We start from the raw sequence: 19,355 nt of genomic DNA, 5'->3' as shown, positions 1-19,355 counted from the left end.
GCCACCATGAAAACCTATGTTGAGATGTCAAGAATCCCAGTATGTAAGTAAAGAGATCATGATTGCCCTATAATATTCTTGGAAAACCAGGATATAAAATGGTGACCCTCTTGATGAGCTTTGACAATCAAAATGCACAAGAAAGCAGCGCAGAAGAGCATACATTTTTAGATAAGTTTTCATGATGTGTTATTTATAAACAGGTTGGTGTGTTAAGTGGCACGTTTTATACCCATACAAAACTTAACTCCTAAAGTAGGTGTCCCATATGATCTGCGAGAAAGCCCTGTGAGAACACAAATTTGAATACAACATGCAGACTGATGCACACACAAGGGTAAGTAAAATAGTATTGCTACTAAGGTTCCATTTCACACATTGATGGTGTTTTTCCACACAGAACTTGTTTAAACATATCTCTATGATCAGGCTGCAGATGAATTCTCTCAGCTATACTTTCTGCCGCTCATTGGGATGCCTTGTAAAAGAAATCCAATCAGAACTGTGGCATTGAGAGGGACCTGTCAGATTAGTTACATTTAAGGCAAAGGAGTCAGTTCAGGAATTCATGGCAAATGTGCTTTGCGTGAACTTGATAGATTTTCGCAATGTACCAGAATAAATAAGACAAGGTGTATTTGTGAAGACGTTTTAAGAAAATAGAAAAATGAATTGGTTGCGGTGGGGGGTGGGGGGGGAGGGGTAAAGCCAGGAAAGTTGTGCCAAGGATTTTTCCCCTTGATCGTGAGAATGCTTCTGCGTGTCTTTTTATGGAAGCCCAGGCTGTCCTAGGAGAATTTTATTGGGAAATCCTATTCTAATCATCCTATAGCCTTGAGCTCACTCCTTCAGATTTCTTCCCGAGTCCTGGCAGCAGATTGCAGTGGATCCCGAAGAAGTGAAGAGCTTGGACAGCAATGGAGCGGGAGAGAAGAGTGAGAACAACTCCTCCAATTCTGACATCGTGCACGTGGAGAAAGACGAAATCCCCGAGGGCCTGGAGGGGGCCGCCGCGGGGCTGCAGGCAGCGTTCCCGGAGACCCCTGAGCCCCTGCTTCCACTTAGCACTGCCCCTAACCTGCTGCACACCAGGGAAGCCCACCCAGGAATGGCTGCAGCTGAGAAAACCAGCCCCGCCACATCTTTGTTTGTGGAGTTTGATGAAGAGGAGGTGAGAGCTGCCACCACGGAGCCTGGGCAGCTCGATACAGGGGCAGAAGTGGAAGTGGGCCCTGCCCTGGAGCCCACACCGACCCCCCTGAGCGCCCTCAAGAGCAGAATCGGGAAAGAGCCCTCCGGGGCTGCAGAGAAAGCCATGCCGCTGTCCGAGGGCAAGTTCATACTGCTGTTTGGAGGGGCTGCTGCGATGGCCGTCCTCGCGGTGGCTGTTGGGGTGACACTGGCTCTCAGAAAGAAATAACCGATTTTTCAAAGAGAAAGAAGACAAAAGGGCTCAACGTTTTTTGTGCGCTGGCTGGAACTTGACCCACTGGCGGCTGCCTCGGGGGACACTTGTAGAATCTGGGTCATGGGGGCTTCCATTCAACAAAGTCGTGGATGGAGCCACACCCAAGGGCTTGTGGCAAAGGGAGTTTGGCATTTGATTACGCATCCCCGGGGTTGTGGGCTCCTGCTGGCTTCAGACCCTCGGCAGTGCAGTGTTCCCTGGTGAGCAGGGCTCCTCGGCCGGCCGCGGACGGGTGTTTTTGACAGTTCCTTGTGAGTGGCTGTCTGTACATCATAGGATATTGAGCAACTTCCTGGCCTTACCCACCACTAGATGCCAGTAACTCCTCCCCCCCAACTCCTTACTTATGGCAACCAAAAATATCTCGACATTTCCAAATGTCCTCTGGGGGCAGGAGTCCCTGCTGGTGGAGAGCTGCTGCTTGGGAGGGAGAGGGTGCATGTAGGAAGCTGGATTCCTAGGCAAGAGGGCTTAGCTGTGGGCTTGTCCACTGCTGATCCCTTTGGAATATCAGCGTTCCTGGGGAACAGGCTGGATTTGTAGCCGCTTTTTTGCCCCTTCTCTCTCCCCTGTAGCATGAGGGGTCCTCCCCTCTGTCTCAGCAGCCTCTTGGTTTCCGCAATGTTGCTCTCGGGAGAGCCTGCCAGGGCCTGCTCTCTATTCCTGCTTAGACTCACCTGGGAAAGATGCCGCCTTGAGGAAGCCTGAAAGCCACTCAAGTACAGAGGCCTCAGGTCCCCTGCCCACACGAGCCAAGGCGAGCTTACCCCTTGCAGGGAGAGACTTATCTTGTGTAGAGGCAGGAGGAGGACCTTTTTGTCTGTGTTCACCTTAGATTATCTGCCAGGCGGCAGCATTTGTAGTATTGGAGGTCACTGCTGGGAACCCTGGGGTAGTACACCCCATGCCCTCAGCTCTCTCCCAGTCTATCCTCAGTCACCCGGGCTGCTTGCTCTGTGGTCAGCATCTTCAAATGGGGGCGTGGGGTACAGAACCTTTTGAAGCATAACTTCTATTACATAAGAGAACGTCTCCTTAGAATCATCAAAATAAAAGTGGGAAAAGAGGCTCCAGTCTCAACCTCGGATTTCTCGTTTGGCTGTCAGAGTTCACGGACAGCCCCTCCTCGTCATGAGCCAGGGTGAGCCAGGGTGATACACCCAAATGAGCCTGTGTCCTCTAGTGCCCAGGAACCGCAGGGCCACTGGGCGGACACATGTGGGACAAAAGAGCACTCAGATTATTCTCAGTTAATGTAACAAATTGCTTTTAGGTTCTGGAATCTATAATAAAATTATTTTACCTACCCTGATCACACCCCCCAAAAAAAGAAAATAGAAAAATGAATTGGTTGCGGTGGGGGGTGGGGGGGGAGGGGTAAAGCCAGGAAAGTTGTGCCAAGGATTTTTCCCCTTGATCGTGAGAATGCTTCTGCGTGTCTTTTTATGGAAGCCCAGGCTGTCCTAGGAGAATTTTATTGGGAAATCCTATTCTAATCATCCTATAGCCTTGAGCTCACTCCTTCAGATTTCTTCTTGTTCCCCAAACTCAAACAACATTTAAAAGGAACATGATTTGAGTCCCTCAGAGATGCCCACACTGCCTGCTAGGAATGGAAGACGGCAAACATTCTCAGGGAAGGCTCAGAAAGACTGAAACACTGTCTTTACAGGTATGTAGACCAAGATGGAGAATATCTCAAGAAACAATAGCTTGGCATTTTGATATTGTGTTTAATAAACATTCCTAGGATGTTGTAGAAAGCCTTTTTGGCATTATGTATTGGTGATTGGGTTCATTTTGCCTCCATGAGCTCTTATTTGAGAAGTAGTATAGTGGCTAAAGATTTTATCCTTGGTGGGGGTGAGGGAGGTGGATGTGTTGGGTGGTGGTGGTGGGGGAGGTGGGGAAGGTCAGATTAGGTAAGTAATAGAAGGCAACCCTATTGCTCAAGTGGGAAAGTAGAGGAAGGTGGACCCCCATGTCCCCTGTGTCTTTCCAGCCCTGTATCCTGGGTCTCTTGGGGGAAAATCAAAAGAAAACAAAACAAGTCCCATTAGATACCAAGATGACTAGATGTTTTGCTTCGGTCTGGAGCCCCATTCAGTGAACTGTGGGAAACAGAAGGATTTCTCCCAAGTTGTCGTCCCCAAATATATGCCAACTTAGCTGCTTATGAATGACTATACATTTGGAGGTCATCAGAAGTAGATCAGGGGTTATTCTCCCTAAGGGTTATCAGCCATCTAGAACAAGCAGTCACCACTGTTTATCCCACAACAAGTAGGGCCCACTCCCTTCTGATAAGGATAGTAGTTGTCTGTTTCCTTGTAGGAGACCCCAGAGAGGGCAAGCCCACCCAAGGGTGACCGAGGTTAGGCTGCCATCATGAATCTAGGTCCACCCATCTTGTTACATGTACACCTCTAGCTCCACCCATTCCTATCATGTATATAAGCCCTAGCTCATCGCCTTCCTGCTATGGCAATGCCCATTGTACATCCCCTTCCTATAATGTGTATGCCTATGGTACTGCCCCTTCCTGTGATGTGTGGTTACCTGCAATCATGCCCCCCCCCCAGTAGATATAACCTTTGGTTAACAATAAACAGGGTCCTCCACCCTCCTACAGGGTCATCGAGCCTCCTGCCAGGTCTCTGCCCCAGCTCGCCTTGCCCACGTTGTGCACAGACCTGGCAGGTAAGATCAAGGCCATCCAGGAGGTGAGCATGCTACTATGAAATGTGTCTGACTCTGTTATTTGACTCTCTTCTCTCATGCTTTCTATGAAGGACTCGCGAGAAGTGCACTAGGGCTGGGGAAGTGGGGAGGCCAGGAGAGCGAAGTGAGGGCAGGATAGCACATCGGAGGGCGTTGGAGACTCTTACTGGGGGAGGACAGGAAGTACAGCCACAGATCTTCCCTGAGATCTATGGGAAAGGGTCATTCCAGCAGCTGTGCTGATAAAGATACAGGTAACAGGCAGCTAGAGATAAGCCCAGGGTCCCAGCAATTCGCAGTGGTTCTCTTTATCCAGCCTTAATGAGAAAAGCTGTGGAATCTTCTGCTCTTTGGGATTGCAAATAAATTTATTTTTCTTTTGTAAGAGTGCCAGTCACTCACTCTCACTGCCACCAAGTAATTCCAGCTCATAGTGATCCTATCAGACACAGTAGAACTTTTTTTCCCTTTTAATGTTTTTTTGGGGCGCTCTTACAGATAGAATAACATTCCACTGTTTAGTTACATCAAGCAGGATTATAGATTGGCTACCACAATCAGTTTCAATCCATTTTATTTCTATTTGAGCTCTTTGATATCAGCTCCCCTTTATCTCCTCCCGTCACCACCATACCCACCAGGGACCCTTATTCTGTGTTTTAACCTTTTCTTTTTTTCTATAATAGTTATTTTGCTTTCCCCATATCTGACACAATCCTATCTATGCATTCACATACACTTCTGCTGTTTGATCTGAAGGGTTATCTATATCTTAAATATACAGATGAACATATGAAAATCTAACATGCCTAATAAGGAAAGGCAAATAAAAGTCATAATCTTAATCACCCCTTACTATGTAATATTAGAGAACTATAGTATAGTTACATAGTTCATTGGAGCCATACTGCACCCTGGATTTATCATCCCTTCTGTGTGGCTCTTCTGGGAGGAATGGTCCAATTATCTTACAGGTGAGTTTAGGGTCTCCGCTACATCCACACTCATTCACATTGATTTGGTTGCTAGATTTTGAGTTTCTGATGCCTCTTTCCATCCTCGCCTTATGATCACACAGGCTGGTGTGCTTCTTCCATGTGGGCTTTGTTGCTTCCCCGCTAGATGGCAGCTTGTTTAACTACAAGCCTTTAAGACCCCAGAAGCTCTATCTTTTGATAGCCGGGCACCATTAGCTTTCTTCATCACATTTGGTTATGCACCCATTTTGTCTTCACTGATCGTGCCAGGAAGGGGAGTATCATACAATGCCTCAATGCTGCATTATTAGAACAAACCATTCTTGAACTGAGGTAAGATTTAAATAGAGGCCCAAAGTCCATCTGCTTCCTTGTTGCATTTACATATATGTACATATATAAACAAACACACACATATTTTAAACTCTTTTTTCCTCTTTTCTTTCCTCCTACCCCACTATTATATTTACCTATTGTTCACCTCGCAGATACAATTTGATTGATCAAACATGACCAAAAAAACCCCACACACCTTCCTCACCATCAATTATAGAACAATCACTGTTCATCTGTACCCATCGTTGTTGGTTGTTGCCCACCAGTAACCGTCGGACCAGTCACTGTCTCTGTAAGACTGCCTATCCTGTCTATCTTATATAGATAAGCACCAAATAATAATAAGTAAACATAAATATCTCTGTTAGTCTTGTGACATAGGGATCCTAACATAGAGCAGATAAATACCTCTCTGTTAAATAAAGAAAAGGGCATGTAAATCAATACTGTAAATCTTTTATAGGAGTGGAAAAGTTCATCTTCCTCCTGCCAAGAGACTGGTGGTTTCAAACTGCTGACAGTGAGGTGACTGGTAATCAAGTTGATGCTGACTCATCATGACCCTATAGGTCACAGTAGAACTGGCCCTGTGAATTTCTGAGACTGTAACTGTCAATGGGAATAGAAAGCCTCGTCTTTTGCTTGCAGAGCACCTGGTGGCTTCGAACTGCTATCCTTGCAGTTAGCAGCCCAGTGCATAACCACTAAGAGGCACTACACCACCAAGGCTTACATTAAAAATATGTCATGAAGCAAAATACTGCTGGTCGTGGACAAAAACTTTTGTAACAAAAAAACAGAATTCCCAGATGTTCTCATTTCTAAACTATATGATTTATACAGGAATCATCTAGAACATGGTTTCTTAAGGCAATTAAATCAAAGGATTACCATGTTATAACTTGACTTAATAGAACATACCAAAATCCTATTAATTTATTACATAAAACAAGCACAATTAACTGTAGTACAGCTATTATACAGAAAGGCATAATGTGATGAGACCAAAACCCACAAAGGGAAAATGAGCAGCATTAACTGATAATTTTGGAGAATTAACTGTGCCAACTTCACGGAAATGTAAAAGCTTTAACAGAACGTAGAAGGACCTTGTACGTTTGTGCCAAAGAAATTCAAATTCAAATAAGAAAACATGTTCTATTAAGTATCTAATTTAGTAATTTGATGGTTTGCCCTAAATCAGCGGTTCTCAACCTGTGGGTCACAACTCCTTTGGGGGTCGAATAACCCTTTCACAGAGGTCACCTAAGACCATTGGAAAACACATATTTCCAATGGTCTTAAGAATGGAGACACTGCTCCTCTATCCCCCTCCAGGCTGGTCTACCCACATGCAGTTACGCCCACACGCGAGTACCAGGCGTGATGTCATCATTGTGCCAACCCCATCACATACAATCCCATACAAATACAGGTAGGTGTGACAAGGTTGGCACCATAGTGTACTTATATGGACCAGTCACACATGTGTTGAGAGCAGCTACTATGTAGAGAGCAGCCAGCTACTGTGTAGAAAGCAGCTGCTGTGTTGAAAGTAGCTACTCTGTTTAAAGTAGTTACTGTGCTGAAAGCAGAAGTATTGGAGGCAAAAGGACACTTCATGAATTATAATTATATAATAATTATTAGGTAAATGTAAAATCATGTACTGTAAAATCATCAACTACTGACAAAATCTATCTAGATAGAGATAGATAGATATAGATATAGAAATAGATAGAGATATGTACCGTGGGAGAACTTAATCTAGATGCTGACCGGTCTTTTTATATTCAGCTGTGGTTGATGTGAATACTGTCCCTTTGTGACAGTAACAGGCATGTTAAAAAAAAACAAAACCAACAAAAAATGATAAATCATAGGAAATTTTAATGAAATGTATTGACTGAACTACGCCATATATCACCTTTTGTATTTTTAAAGCTATTGTTATATATTATTTTCATTAGAAAACCTCCCATGACAATGGATCATGTAGAGAAAAACATTAAGAAAAGAAAATATACTGAGAAATTTTTAACAGTATGGTTTTCCCTCAACAATTAAAGCAGGAATAGAGAAACCACAATGTGTTATTTGTTGTGAAGTTCTATCAATCAAATCCATGAAGCTGAACAAACTAAAGCACCATTTTGAAAACAAGCATCTGAGTTTTGCCGGTAAGGATACCAACTATTTTAGAAGCAAAGCTGATGGACTCAAGAAAGCCAGACTTAACACTGGTGGCAAGTACCACAAACAAAACATTGCAGGCCATTGAAGCTTCATATTTGGTGGCACTCAGAATTGTCAGAGCTATGAAATTTCACACCATTGCTGAGGATTTACTGTTTCCAGTGGCCAAAGACATTGTTCGAGTTATGATCAGAGATGAATTTGTTATGCAATTGAGTGCAATTTCCTTATCTAACGACACTGTCCCCAGAAGAACAGATGACTTGTCTGCTGATATTCTTGATCAGGTCATCCAGGAAATTAAATCTGCTCCACTTCCAATATTTAACATCCAGCTTGGTGGATCTACAGATGTTGCAAACTATTCACAGTTACTGGTTTATGTGAGGTATATTAATGATGGCGACTTTAAAGATGAGTTTCTTTTTTGTAAACCTCTAGAAATGACAACTACTGCATGTGATGTATTTGACACAGTTGGTTCATTTCTGAAAGAGCATAAGATCTCTTGGGAAAAGGTCTGGGGTGTTTGCACAGATGCTGCTCCAGCTATGCTAGGATGTCTATCTGGATTTCAATGTTTGGTACTCAGTGAGTCACCAAAAATCATCAGAACTCACTGTATTATTCATTGGCAAATATTAGCAATGACGACGCAGCCACAAGAGTTACAAGAAGTAATGAAAAGGGTCCTAAATTCTGTCAATATGCCCCCTCCCCCCTTTTGAAAGCAATTTATTTGATGAGTATAATCTTTAAAATCTACAGAAGAACGCCACAACAAAAAGATTTTTTTGAATGGTCAAGGACATGAGCAGAACCTTCATTAAAGAGGACATCCAAGCAGCCATCCAACATATGAAAAAAATATCCCCTGTCATTAGTTGTCACGGTTGCTTTTGTTAGACTCTGTAGAACCGGTTCCAGCTCACAGCACCGTGTGTACAGCAGAATGAAGCCCTGCCTGGCCCTGGGTCATCTTCTAATCGTTACGTTGCAGCTCATTGTGGAAGTTGGCGTTACTCTATCTACTTGAGGGTCTCCCTCTTTTTGAGTGCTTTACTAAGCATGATGTCCTTCTCCAGTGATCGCTCCTGATAACATGTCCAAAGAACACATGATCAAGTCTTACTAAGAAGCCTTCTAACTGCTCTTTTTTCTAGATCGATTTGCTGGTGCTTTTGGCAGTCCATGGTACATTTGATATTCTTAAAATGCAAAGACTTTTCTTTAGTCTTCCTATTTATTGTTCAACTTTCACCTACAGATGAGGCAGCTGCAAACGCTATGGCTTGGGTCCAGGCACCCAAGTACTCCAAAGGACATCCCCCTTCCTCCACACTCTAAAGAGGTTCTTGCAGCAGATCCGCCCAATGCAATGTGCATTCGATCTCTTAATCCCATTTCCATAAGCATGGATTTTGAATCCAAGCACAATGAAATCCTTCACAACTTCAATCTTCTTTTTGACCGTTTTATTGGCGTACAACTCATATCATACAATCCAGGAGTTCAATCATCTTACGAAGAGTTGTGCAATCATCGCTGCAATCAATTTTAGAACATATTCTTCCTTCGTGGACTCATTGGACTCCTCCCATATCCTCCTCATCACAAAATGGACAATTTTCTGCCCCCATTTTCTTAGTCCAAAAACCTTGTCCTTGAAAAAGAAAATGTTCTAAAATTGATTGTGCTAAAAATTGTATAACTCTTCTTAATATGATAGGTGGATGAAGTGCCAATAAAAACGTTTAAAATAAAACAAAACAAAACCTTGTCACTCCTGATGTCAATCTTTCAAGCCCCATTTCCCATAGATGAGAAAAATGAATGGATGTGTCATCTTCAAATACATCTAGCATCTCTTCTCCCCACTGTTACCACCTAGATCTCATTTTATTATAAACAGTCAAAAATGGATCAGCCAGAATGGATCTTTGAAAATTCAAATCTGATCGAGTTACTTCCTTACTCAAAACCCTTCATGGTTTCTTATCAAAATGTGAATGTAAAGTCCACAGTCTATTTCAGCTAGCAAACTTTGGCAAAACCTAGCTCATTGATTATGTAGAACATAGGTTCCCACGCTTATTTCACCTACTCCTCCCTTTCCAGAAAAAAATTACTCTTGGCCCCCATGGAATTTTTTTTAAATTGTACAATATCCCATAATCCAGGATGAAGTAAAAGTATCTGTTTTATCAGTCCCCCTGGATCATTCTAGATCTCCCCAGGGGCTGGTATCACTCACTCTGGGAAACTCTGCCTTAAACCTCCACCCAGTGACTACAGGTTATGATCAACAACTGTTTGATGAGTGAATGAATAGATGAAGTAGCACTTACTTAAAAAGAAGAAGAAATTAAGATCGTAAGAGCCAAGTTGAAGGTAGGGATCAAAGGTAGGAAAAGACTTCCAGGTGCAGGTGTTAGGCTGAAGACATGTATCTACATTCTCCCCTCTGCCACCCACCTCCAAAAAATTTAAAACGCCTCTACAAATAGAAGGGTGCTCTACAACAGATAGACCTGTACTTATGGAGTGAACAGGAGAGGAAGCAATAGAAAGAATGTCAGGTAGAGTGGAATGCGGCCAACTCATAATAAACCAGTCATAAAGACATGGTTTTGCACATCTGAGAGAAAAAAGGAATTGCAGGCCAGCAGTGGAGAAAATAGAGAGAAAAACACTACAGAATATCTAAGAAGGCCCTAAAAATTATGGTAGTGAGTGAACGAGGAAATAATTATATATGAAAGAACAGAATTTGGAGAATATTATTTTCCCTGGTGAGTGACTGGTGAGTTTGCATTGCTGACCATTCGGTTAACAGCCAAGTGCCCAAATGTGCCCCTGAGCACCACCAGGCTCCTACTATGACTTCTTACGCATGGAGTTGATTGCGACCTATAGGGGGGACAGAGTAGAACTCTTCCTTTTGGTTTTTGAGACTTTATGGAAGTAGTTTCATCTTTCTCAATCTTGTAGTTCAAAATCTTAGCATAAAAACTAAGTCTGCAGAAAGTAGAAGAAATGCACACAGAGATAGATAAGAAAAGTAAATTTACTTGAGAAAAGTAAAGATAATTAGGAATTCAGACCAGGAGACCCAACTTCAAATAATAATAGCTACATAGAAGAGAAAGGATTAGATTTTATCTGTGATACAATTCAAGAAACTTCACCATAACTGAAGTGCATGACTTTCCATATTGAAAAGGTCTTCTGAGTTATGAAACAAACCTTTAATTCTTTTCTTTTTAATCATTTTATTGGTGGATCTTACAGATACAGCATTCCATAGGCCTATCACATCAAACAGTGTTGTACAATTGCTACCACAATCAGTTTCAAAACATTTCTTTCTTCTTGACCTCTTTGATATCTGCTGCCCTTTGTCGCCTCCCTCCTGCACCATACCCCCCAAACCCAAATTATTATTTCCATATCTTACAAATCCAATATATCCACTCACATTCAATTTTGTTGTTCAACCTCGAGTGGGGTTACACAGTCATCAGGGCTGTCAGTTCCCTATTCCCACCCCACCCTGTCTCTTCCCTGACCCTCAGGGAACTGTTACTACCTTTACTGTTTCTGAAGGGTTATCTTAGCTTTCATGTATCAAACAATCTTAAATATGTAGATGACCCTACACAACTCTGACATGACTGATGAGGTACAACAAATAAGAACCAAATATTAAAGAACTAGAGGATAATTATGTGGTTCATCCATGCTACAGTGAACCCTGGATTTTCAACCCTTTCCACTGGCCCTTCTGAGATGGACTGTCCAACTATCTTACAGGTGCATTTTGGTCTCCACTAAATCCACACCCCTTCACACCTATTTGGTTGCTTTAAACCCTTAATTTTTTAAGAGAAAATTGAAGAGAAATCCTTGTCAAATTCACTATCTTTCTCTTCTCTGACCTGATCAACTTCCCACTTCTGGTTATTCCTTTGATCCATACTTACTCAACATGTTTGTTATCACTCTCTGAAATTATCTTGCTTTTATTTAAGATTATGTATATATATTATTTGTTTCTCCTCACTAGAATGCCAGATGATATTGCCTGTTTTGTTTACTGCTAAATACTCAATGTTAAAACATAAAACTCAATGCTAGAACCGAGTAAATGACTAAATGAGTAAGCTTCTTTTGCTTCATCCAAGTGACTAGTCACCAAGTTTTATCTAGTTTAGTTCCTTAATATCTGTCATATCATGTATTTCTCCCTATTTAGGCTCTCATTTTTGCTGCTTACTTTAGAGAACAGTATTCTGGTCTACCTACTCTTAGTTTAATACTTTGCTCTTTATTCTTTAAGCTACTGTTAGCTGACTTGAACTATAAGATCATCGTGTTGCTGTTTTGCTTACCCCCTTTCTAGCTTCCAATTGTCTGCACTAGGTGAGGACAGAGATCCTGAGCTGGGCACATGCGTTCACCTTGTACTCAACCTCCTCCCTCACCATTGTCCACCCACTTTCTATCTGCTCCCTAGAGGCACCGTGGTTACTTGTTGGGCTACTAAGTGCAAATTCAACAGCTGGAAACCACCAGCCAGCTCCTTGGGAGAAAGGCGAGACTTTCTACACCCATAATGGTTACAGTCTCAGAATCTCACAGCGGCAGGTTTACCCTGTCCGTTAGACTAGCCATGAGTTAGAATTGACTCAATGGCAATTAGTTTGTTTGTTTGGTTAGTTTGGTCTGTCTGCTCCAGTCAACTCCAGTCAAAAAACCCAACCCAATCTCATTTCCATTCTTCAATTCTGACTCAGAACAACTCTGTAGACAGGGTTGAACTACTCCCATGGATTTCTGAGACAGTAGCTCTTTACAGGGGTAAAAAGCCTCTTCTTTTTCCTGTGAAGCAGCTGGTGGGTTTGAACTGTTGACCTTATAGTTAGCAGCCCAGCCTATAACTGCTACTAGTCACCAAAGCTCCCTAGCCCGCTCCAGCTATACCTTAAATATATATATATATGTCATTGCTGAGAATATGTACAATTAAACTTTGTACTATCTTTGCAGCTATTCAGTAAAAATATGATTATATGATATAATGCCTATTTAAATTTAAAAAGCACAACATAATAATGAACAGCAGCCAACTCCAGCCATCCCTTAATGCTCTGTGCTTTTTTATTAAAATAGACATTTGATCATATAATTGGGTTTTTACAGAACAGATTCAAAGACAGTACAATAGTTCTATTGTGCATATTCTCAGCAACAACAAAATTAATTTCAGAGTATTTTAAATTATAAAAAAACATCTGTAGGATACTCTGACAAGATAGGATCTAGTTTCTGTGGAACCAGCACCCACGTTCACCCTGTTGTTAAAATGATACATTAACGTGACAGGTATTTTGTAGAATGTCCCCCAGTTAGTATTTGTCTGATATTTTTCTCACAACTTGATTGGGGAGAAAAACCACAAAGGTAAAGTGTCACATCAGATCAACACAACACATTCTTCACATGTGACCTGGGTAACATACCATCGACATGATTATCATGTCATGACATGACATCAAGGCAACATACTATCGACATGACTATCTGTTCATTTTGACCTGGTTGACATAGCTGTAATGGTATTTCCAGGTCTCTCCTCTGGATGGTTACTCATTTTTATTTTTCTCCCTCCCCTTTCTTTTCCCTTTGGAAGGGAGTCATTATGTTCAGCCCACATGAAAATAGAGAGGATTCGTGTTACATTTCCTTGAGGACAATCGCTACATAAATTACCAGAGTAATTCTACACAGGTTTGCAAATTCTGATGCACTTGTAACTCAGTATGGATTCATATATATTTATTATATACTTTGGGATATAAACCAACACTATTATTTATTTGGTGGCTAAAATGGCTTCTGGCTTTGTCCATTTAAATTTTGTTCCCTTGGCTTCTGGACCTGTCAGATGTACTTAAATCAATATTTTTGTTGTGGTTTTGTTTTTGAGCACTTCTTCAATTTCTGGCACATCAGGAGCATCTCTGTGACTCTGTTCTCACCCTAGAATCACCCATTTCTCCAAGGAGCCTTTGATCATTTTACTGGAGAATGGCAACGGAAACCAATACATGCGTGCCAGGAGGATCCGTGACAGCTGTGTTTCTCCTGCGTGACCTCTTATTGAAACCCTCCCTTCTCTATCCCTTTCCTAGCTGAAATAACAGAAATTTCCTCAAACACAATTCATGCATCCACTTTTCAAAGAAAACTTCTCTGACTTCCTTGCCATCCTCATTTTCCACCACATCAATTTCCCTGTATTCCACTCATGTGTTCGCTCTTTTGCTTTCTCGGTTACAATGAACTACTTCGGGCCACAGGCTATGCATTTATCTTTTAATATAAAGCCTCTTGTTAAGAGTTAGAGGACAGACGCTCAGTAAATTTGTCTTTTGGTAAATGCAACAATAAATACCTAAGGAAATGTCTTCTACTTAAAACATTTCAAAGCTCCCTGTTGATTTGGGGGAGAAAAATGAATACTCTGAACCCCAGAAACACTTATCAAAAAGGCCAGGAGTTGACTGGTGAGTTCATCATGAGGTTCAACAGCAGAATCTAGCTAGATGCTGTGTGATGACTGTGAAGTTGGACACAAAACACAATCACAGGAATATATCAGCCTAAACTTAGTGAATTTTATTACATTGGTGCTCCGCTGGTAGAATCCTTGCCTTCTAAGCAGGAGACCCAGGTCGGAGTCCAGCCAGACTACCACAGATGCAGCCATTACCCATGTGTCAGTGAAAGCTCACGAGTGGCTAGGATGCTGAACAGATTTCAATGGAGCTTCCAGGCTAAGATGAACTTCGGAAAAAGATCTGGTGATCCATTCCAAAAATCAGCCAATGACAACCCTACAGATCACAGAGATCTGATGCTCAACCGATCCTGAGGATGACACAGGATTGCACAATGTTCTCTTCCATAGTACAGGGACTGACTCTACAGCAGCCAACCACAGTTATGTGATGTATTATCAGCTCCATTGTTCTTCACTGTGCTCCACTCTTTTTGTGTGAATTAAAGTTTGAAAAGGGGAGATATTAGGATTATCCCTAAATTGGAAAAACTCAACCCAAAATAAAAGTCTGCAGGGTGTATGGAAAGGAAAGGCCAGTAATGAACAAAGGAAATTTCTAAGACCCTATATTACCACGGACAACAATAAAATCTTCAAGAGTTTTGCTCCCCCCCCCCATGCTTTAAACAGCCAGATGTGCTTCACAGACTCATTCAAACATTGAGTGTCTGTGTTGGCTGACTTACATTACTGGGCGTGGTAGACCTGGTGTTCATGCTAATCAATAATATTAGCAGGCTTTCATGAATAGCTTTTCTATATAAACAAAGACAATGACTAATCATTTCATCATTACAAGTTGAGTAAATAAAATACTGCAAAGAGTAGGGGACCTATAGAAAGCCTTTTATGTTCTCACTTCAAAGACATCAAGTGGAGGGAATCGCCAGGTTGGAAGCTTGGTGTTGGGAAGATGGTCTGCCAAAGTCCATGTGCCTCCTCCCATTTGAGTCACCTAATCGAAGGCCTTGGGCCAAGAAGCCTGATAGCAGAGGCTGAGAACTGGGTTTCCCTCTTTTCCCCAGTTCCTGTCCTGATCGGGAACCTCTCTCTCTCTCTGTTCTGGGCACATAACAACTTTCTGTCTCTAGTTCGTGTGAAGGTCATAAATTGAATCCTACTTCTGCAACTGTTCACAGTTGGGAGGAGACTGTGTCCAGTGCAAGAAGGGACTGCTGGCCATAGGGGACAAGCTCTTGCTAGTCAAACAGACCTTGTTGCATCTCTTCTGAATGTGAGCCAAGAATTGTTTTATGCTCTGTCTTGTGTAAGCAGCTTCTTATGACCACCTCTGGTTCAACTATTTTCATTAGAAATGACTAAGTGTGATCAGAGGTTTATGGGGTCTATTTTAGAACCCAACAGTGGAATTCCTCCCTTGCCTCTACTGCCTGCTTCCTGCCACCAGGTCCTGTTTCAGGAACACAACTTCCCAAAGCATCAAACAGACATGATTAACCTGCTCAGCAGTAATAACTGTGCCCCAAGTCCTGAGGGTACAGTGGGTTAAGCACATCTTGTAGGGAGTAAGCTTTGTCTCAGTATCAGAAGAGTTAGGGGCCGTACAGTCTAGGTTTTCTGAAAAGGCACAACGTTCCCTGGGCCTCTACTTTCAAACTGCAAAAGTTCTTTTCACCCTGTAAAACCTCCATAGCCCTGCCTTAAAGAGACCTTCCTTCTTTACGGTTGTTAAATGCCACTGAGTCTGTTCCAGCTCATAGCAACAGTACGTACAACAGAGCAAACACTGCCTGGTCCTGCTCTGTCCTCGTAATTGTTCTTATATTTCAGTCCACGATTGCAGCCACTTTGTCAATCCATCTTCTCAAGCAGCTGCCTTCTTTCTGTGCCTGTACACTTTACCAAGCGTGATGTCCTCCAGGGACTGGTCTCTCCTGACATGTCCAAAGTATATGACACTAAGTCCCATCATCCTTGCCTGTAAAGAGCATTCTGGTTGGACTTCTTCCAAGAGATATTTGTTGGTTCTTTTAGCAGTCCACAGTCCTTTCAACATTCTTTGCCAGCACCATAGTGCAAAATGCATCGATTCTCCTTCAGTCTTCCTTAGTCAATGTCCAGCTTTCAGATGCATATGAGGTACTTGAAAAGAACATGCCTTGGGTCATCCATACCTTAGTCCTCAAAGTAACCTCCCTGATTTTCAACACTCTAAATCAGTCTTGTGCAGCAGATTCACCCAGTGGAAGGCATTGTTTGATCTCCTGACATCTGCTTCCATAAGCATTGATTGTGGATCCAAGGACAATCTTCGACAGCTTCAATCTTTTCCGTTTAGCATGATGCTACTTAATGGACAGTTGTAAGGATCTGGTCTTTGTTTACACTGAGTTATAATCCATGCTGAAGGGTACAATCCTTGATCTTCATCAGCAAGTGCTTCAAGTCCTCCTCACTTTCAGCAATCAAGGTGGGTTAATAAGCATGCTCCCAATCCCGCTGCTACGTTCTTTTTCACATCATACAGATTCTCGGATTCTTTTCTCAGCATACCAGTTGAATAAATATGGGGAAAGGATACAACCCTGATGCACTCTTTTCCTGATTTTAAACCAGGCAGCATTCCCTTATTATGTTTGCATAACTGCCTCTTGATCCATATACAAGTTGCGCATGAACACAACAAAGTGCTCTGGCATTCACATTCTTTTCAAGCCTATCCAGAGTTTATTACGATCCATGTAGTCGAATGTCTTTCCATAGTCCACAAAACAAAAGGAAACTCTTTCTGGTATTCTCTGCTTTCAGCCAAGACCCATCTGACATCCGCAATGATATTTTTTTGTTCCATTGCCTCTTCTCAATCCAACCTGAACCTCTGGCAACTCTTCTTGGATGATCTCCATCAGAACTTTACTCACATGTGAATATCAATGATAATGATCTGTAATTTTTGCATGGTGCTGGGTCACTTTACTTTGGAATGGGTGCAAATATGGATCTCTTCCAGGCGATGTGTTAGTTTGGGTGGACTAGAGAACCAAAATAATGGACACTCTCATATGTACAGGAAAGAGCTTTATATGCAAGAGCAGTTGAACACTGAGAAAACATCCCAGCCCAATCCAGATCAAGCCCATAAATCCAATATTAACCCATATGTCCAATACCAATCTATAAAGCCCTCTTCAGACTCACAAAACCCATGCAATGACACCGAATGCAGGAAGATCACAGGCAGTGGATGCAGTCTAGTGGATCCAGTGGTAGTAGAAGCATCTCAGCACTGGCAGGGGTCTCATTGTGCTGAGTGAAGTTAGTCAGTCACAAAAGGATAAATATTGTATTACTCCACAACTATAAGCATAAACACCAGATAAAGGCAAACTCATGTTTTCAGAACATGCAATATGATAACCAAGTCTGCCAATCAATTCGGTAGAGAGCCTTATTGGTGCTCATGAAGCATACACCATCCCCTCTAAAAGTATATTTTCAAAGCCACTTTGACAAAGGTGTTTTCACTTCATCTGGGATTAGGCTTTCAGAATCAGGACAAAGGAAGATGACCCTTTAATGACTGCCATTTAAAAATGTGATCAGACCCCTCCAAACCAACAGACATTCCTACCAGAGTGATACATTTTCCTGTGTAGGAAAATCAAGTCCAGAGGGGGAAAGGGAGCATACACATCCTGGAGAAGACAAGTGCATCTCTGTTAGCAGAAAAAGGGGAAGGATCAACCTCCCAGCGGGGGAACATGATGAACAGTACTTATACAGACTCCAAGTGGAGAGCATGCCTGGTTCTATTCTCCTAAAAGGGCACATTGGACCAAGTTTATGTGCAGTCCCTGGGGACACAGGACATTTGCCATAGAATACTGGCACATTGAACTTTGAGTGTCTGAGGCACACACATACTCCTAAGGCTATACCAGAGGGGTGTGATGTAGAAACCCCAGTAGGTGAACTCGCTCTACCTCAAACACACGTATAGCCTGAGAACTTAAGGCTAAAACTACACAATGTGTGAACAAAAAGAAGACAGCTATGCCAAGTGTATTGAACTGTCAGTAGGTGGACTACCCTTTACTTAGTACTTCAATGCTCCACTTGCTTTACTAAGATATGGACTATTTTGGCAGACCTGGGTCTAATATTGTTAGTGAATATTTTTATAAGGTTTGCCTAACCACCAACTCCCATTATTTGTGTAAAGTGTGTCTAGTCACATGAGGATTTAATATGTACAAGCCAATAATCCATGTATTGCAATTTGTAGCTAGTCTATACTTGTGAAATCTCCTTTCATCTATTGTGTTTTAAATACATTACCATGAGCTAAATCAGTGACACCATAAACAGCTCCAACCTGAACTTACATATAAGCAATTGATTGATGCTTTGTTCCACAGTTAACCTCTGGCTTGGTTTTTGCTGCTGATATTGAGCATCTCCATTGACTCTTCCCACAGATATAGTCGATTTGATTTCTGTGGGTTCCATCTAGAGAACTCTATATGTATAGTCACCATAAGTAGTTGGTTTTATAAAATTTTATCATGTGATCTCCAGATTTATTTCTATCACCAAGACCATATTTTCCAACTGCCATTCCTTCCTCTTTGTTTCTGACCTGTTCATTGCAATTGCCAGTAATTATCGATAGATCTTGATTGCATGTTTGATAGTCTGGAGATGTTGGTAGAATTATTGAATTTCTTCATCACTAGCATTAGTGGTTGGTGCTTAAATCTGAATAATAGTTGTATTGATTAGATTTCCTTCAATGAAAGATATTGTCCTATCACAGACAACACTGTACTTCAAGAAAGTGCTTGAAATGTCTTTTTTGACAATGAATACAAAACCATTCCTCTTGATTATGTCATTCCAGGCATAGTAAGTCGTATGATTTTCTGATTCATAACGACTAATGTCTAGGATATCAACCTTTCTGTGTTCCAGTTCATATTTGATGACTTCCAGTTTTCCTACATTCACATTTCATACACTCCAAGTTCTGCTTATTGGTAGATTTTTAAAGTAATTTAATATAATTTTGAGT

At 41.8% G+C, this 19,355-nt stretch overlaps 2 protein-coding genes across 2 annotated transcripts in view; one reads left to right on the top strand and one right to left on the bottom strand.

Annotated features, from left to right (window-relative positions):
- LOC142429881 (bcl-2-like protein 13) overlaps positions 1-1,739 on the top strand; it is an 81,855-nt gene extending 80,116 nt beyond the window's left edge. The window contains exon 2 of the mRNA XM_075535058.1: positions 853-1,739. Coding sequence (XP_075391173.1) covers positions 853-1,420 — 568 coding nt within the window. The 3' untranslated portion in view covers positions 1,421-1,739. The remainder of the gene's footprint in view (positions 1-852) is intronic.
- The window catches only part of SLC35F3 (solute carrier family 35 member F3), a 546,340-nt gene that overhangs the window by 377,359 nt on the left and 149,626 nt on the right, over positions 1-19,355 (bottom strand). The gene's annotated exons all lie outside the window — the stretch shown is intronic.

The sequence above is a fragment of the Tenrec ecaudatus genome, chromosome 1 (genome assembly GCF_050624435.1).
Source record: "Tenrec ecaudatus isolate mTenEca1 chromosome 1, mTenEca1.hap1, whole genome shotgun sequence".
NCBI classification, from domain to species: domain Eukaryota; kingdom Metazoa; phylum Chordata; class Mammalia; order Afrosoricida; family Tenrecidae; genus Tenrec; species Tenrec ecaudatus.
Note: the sequence above shows the minus strand (reverse complement) of the source record. Positions and strands in the feature narration are given on the sequence as shown.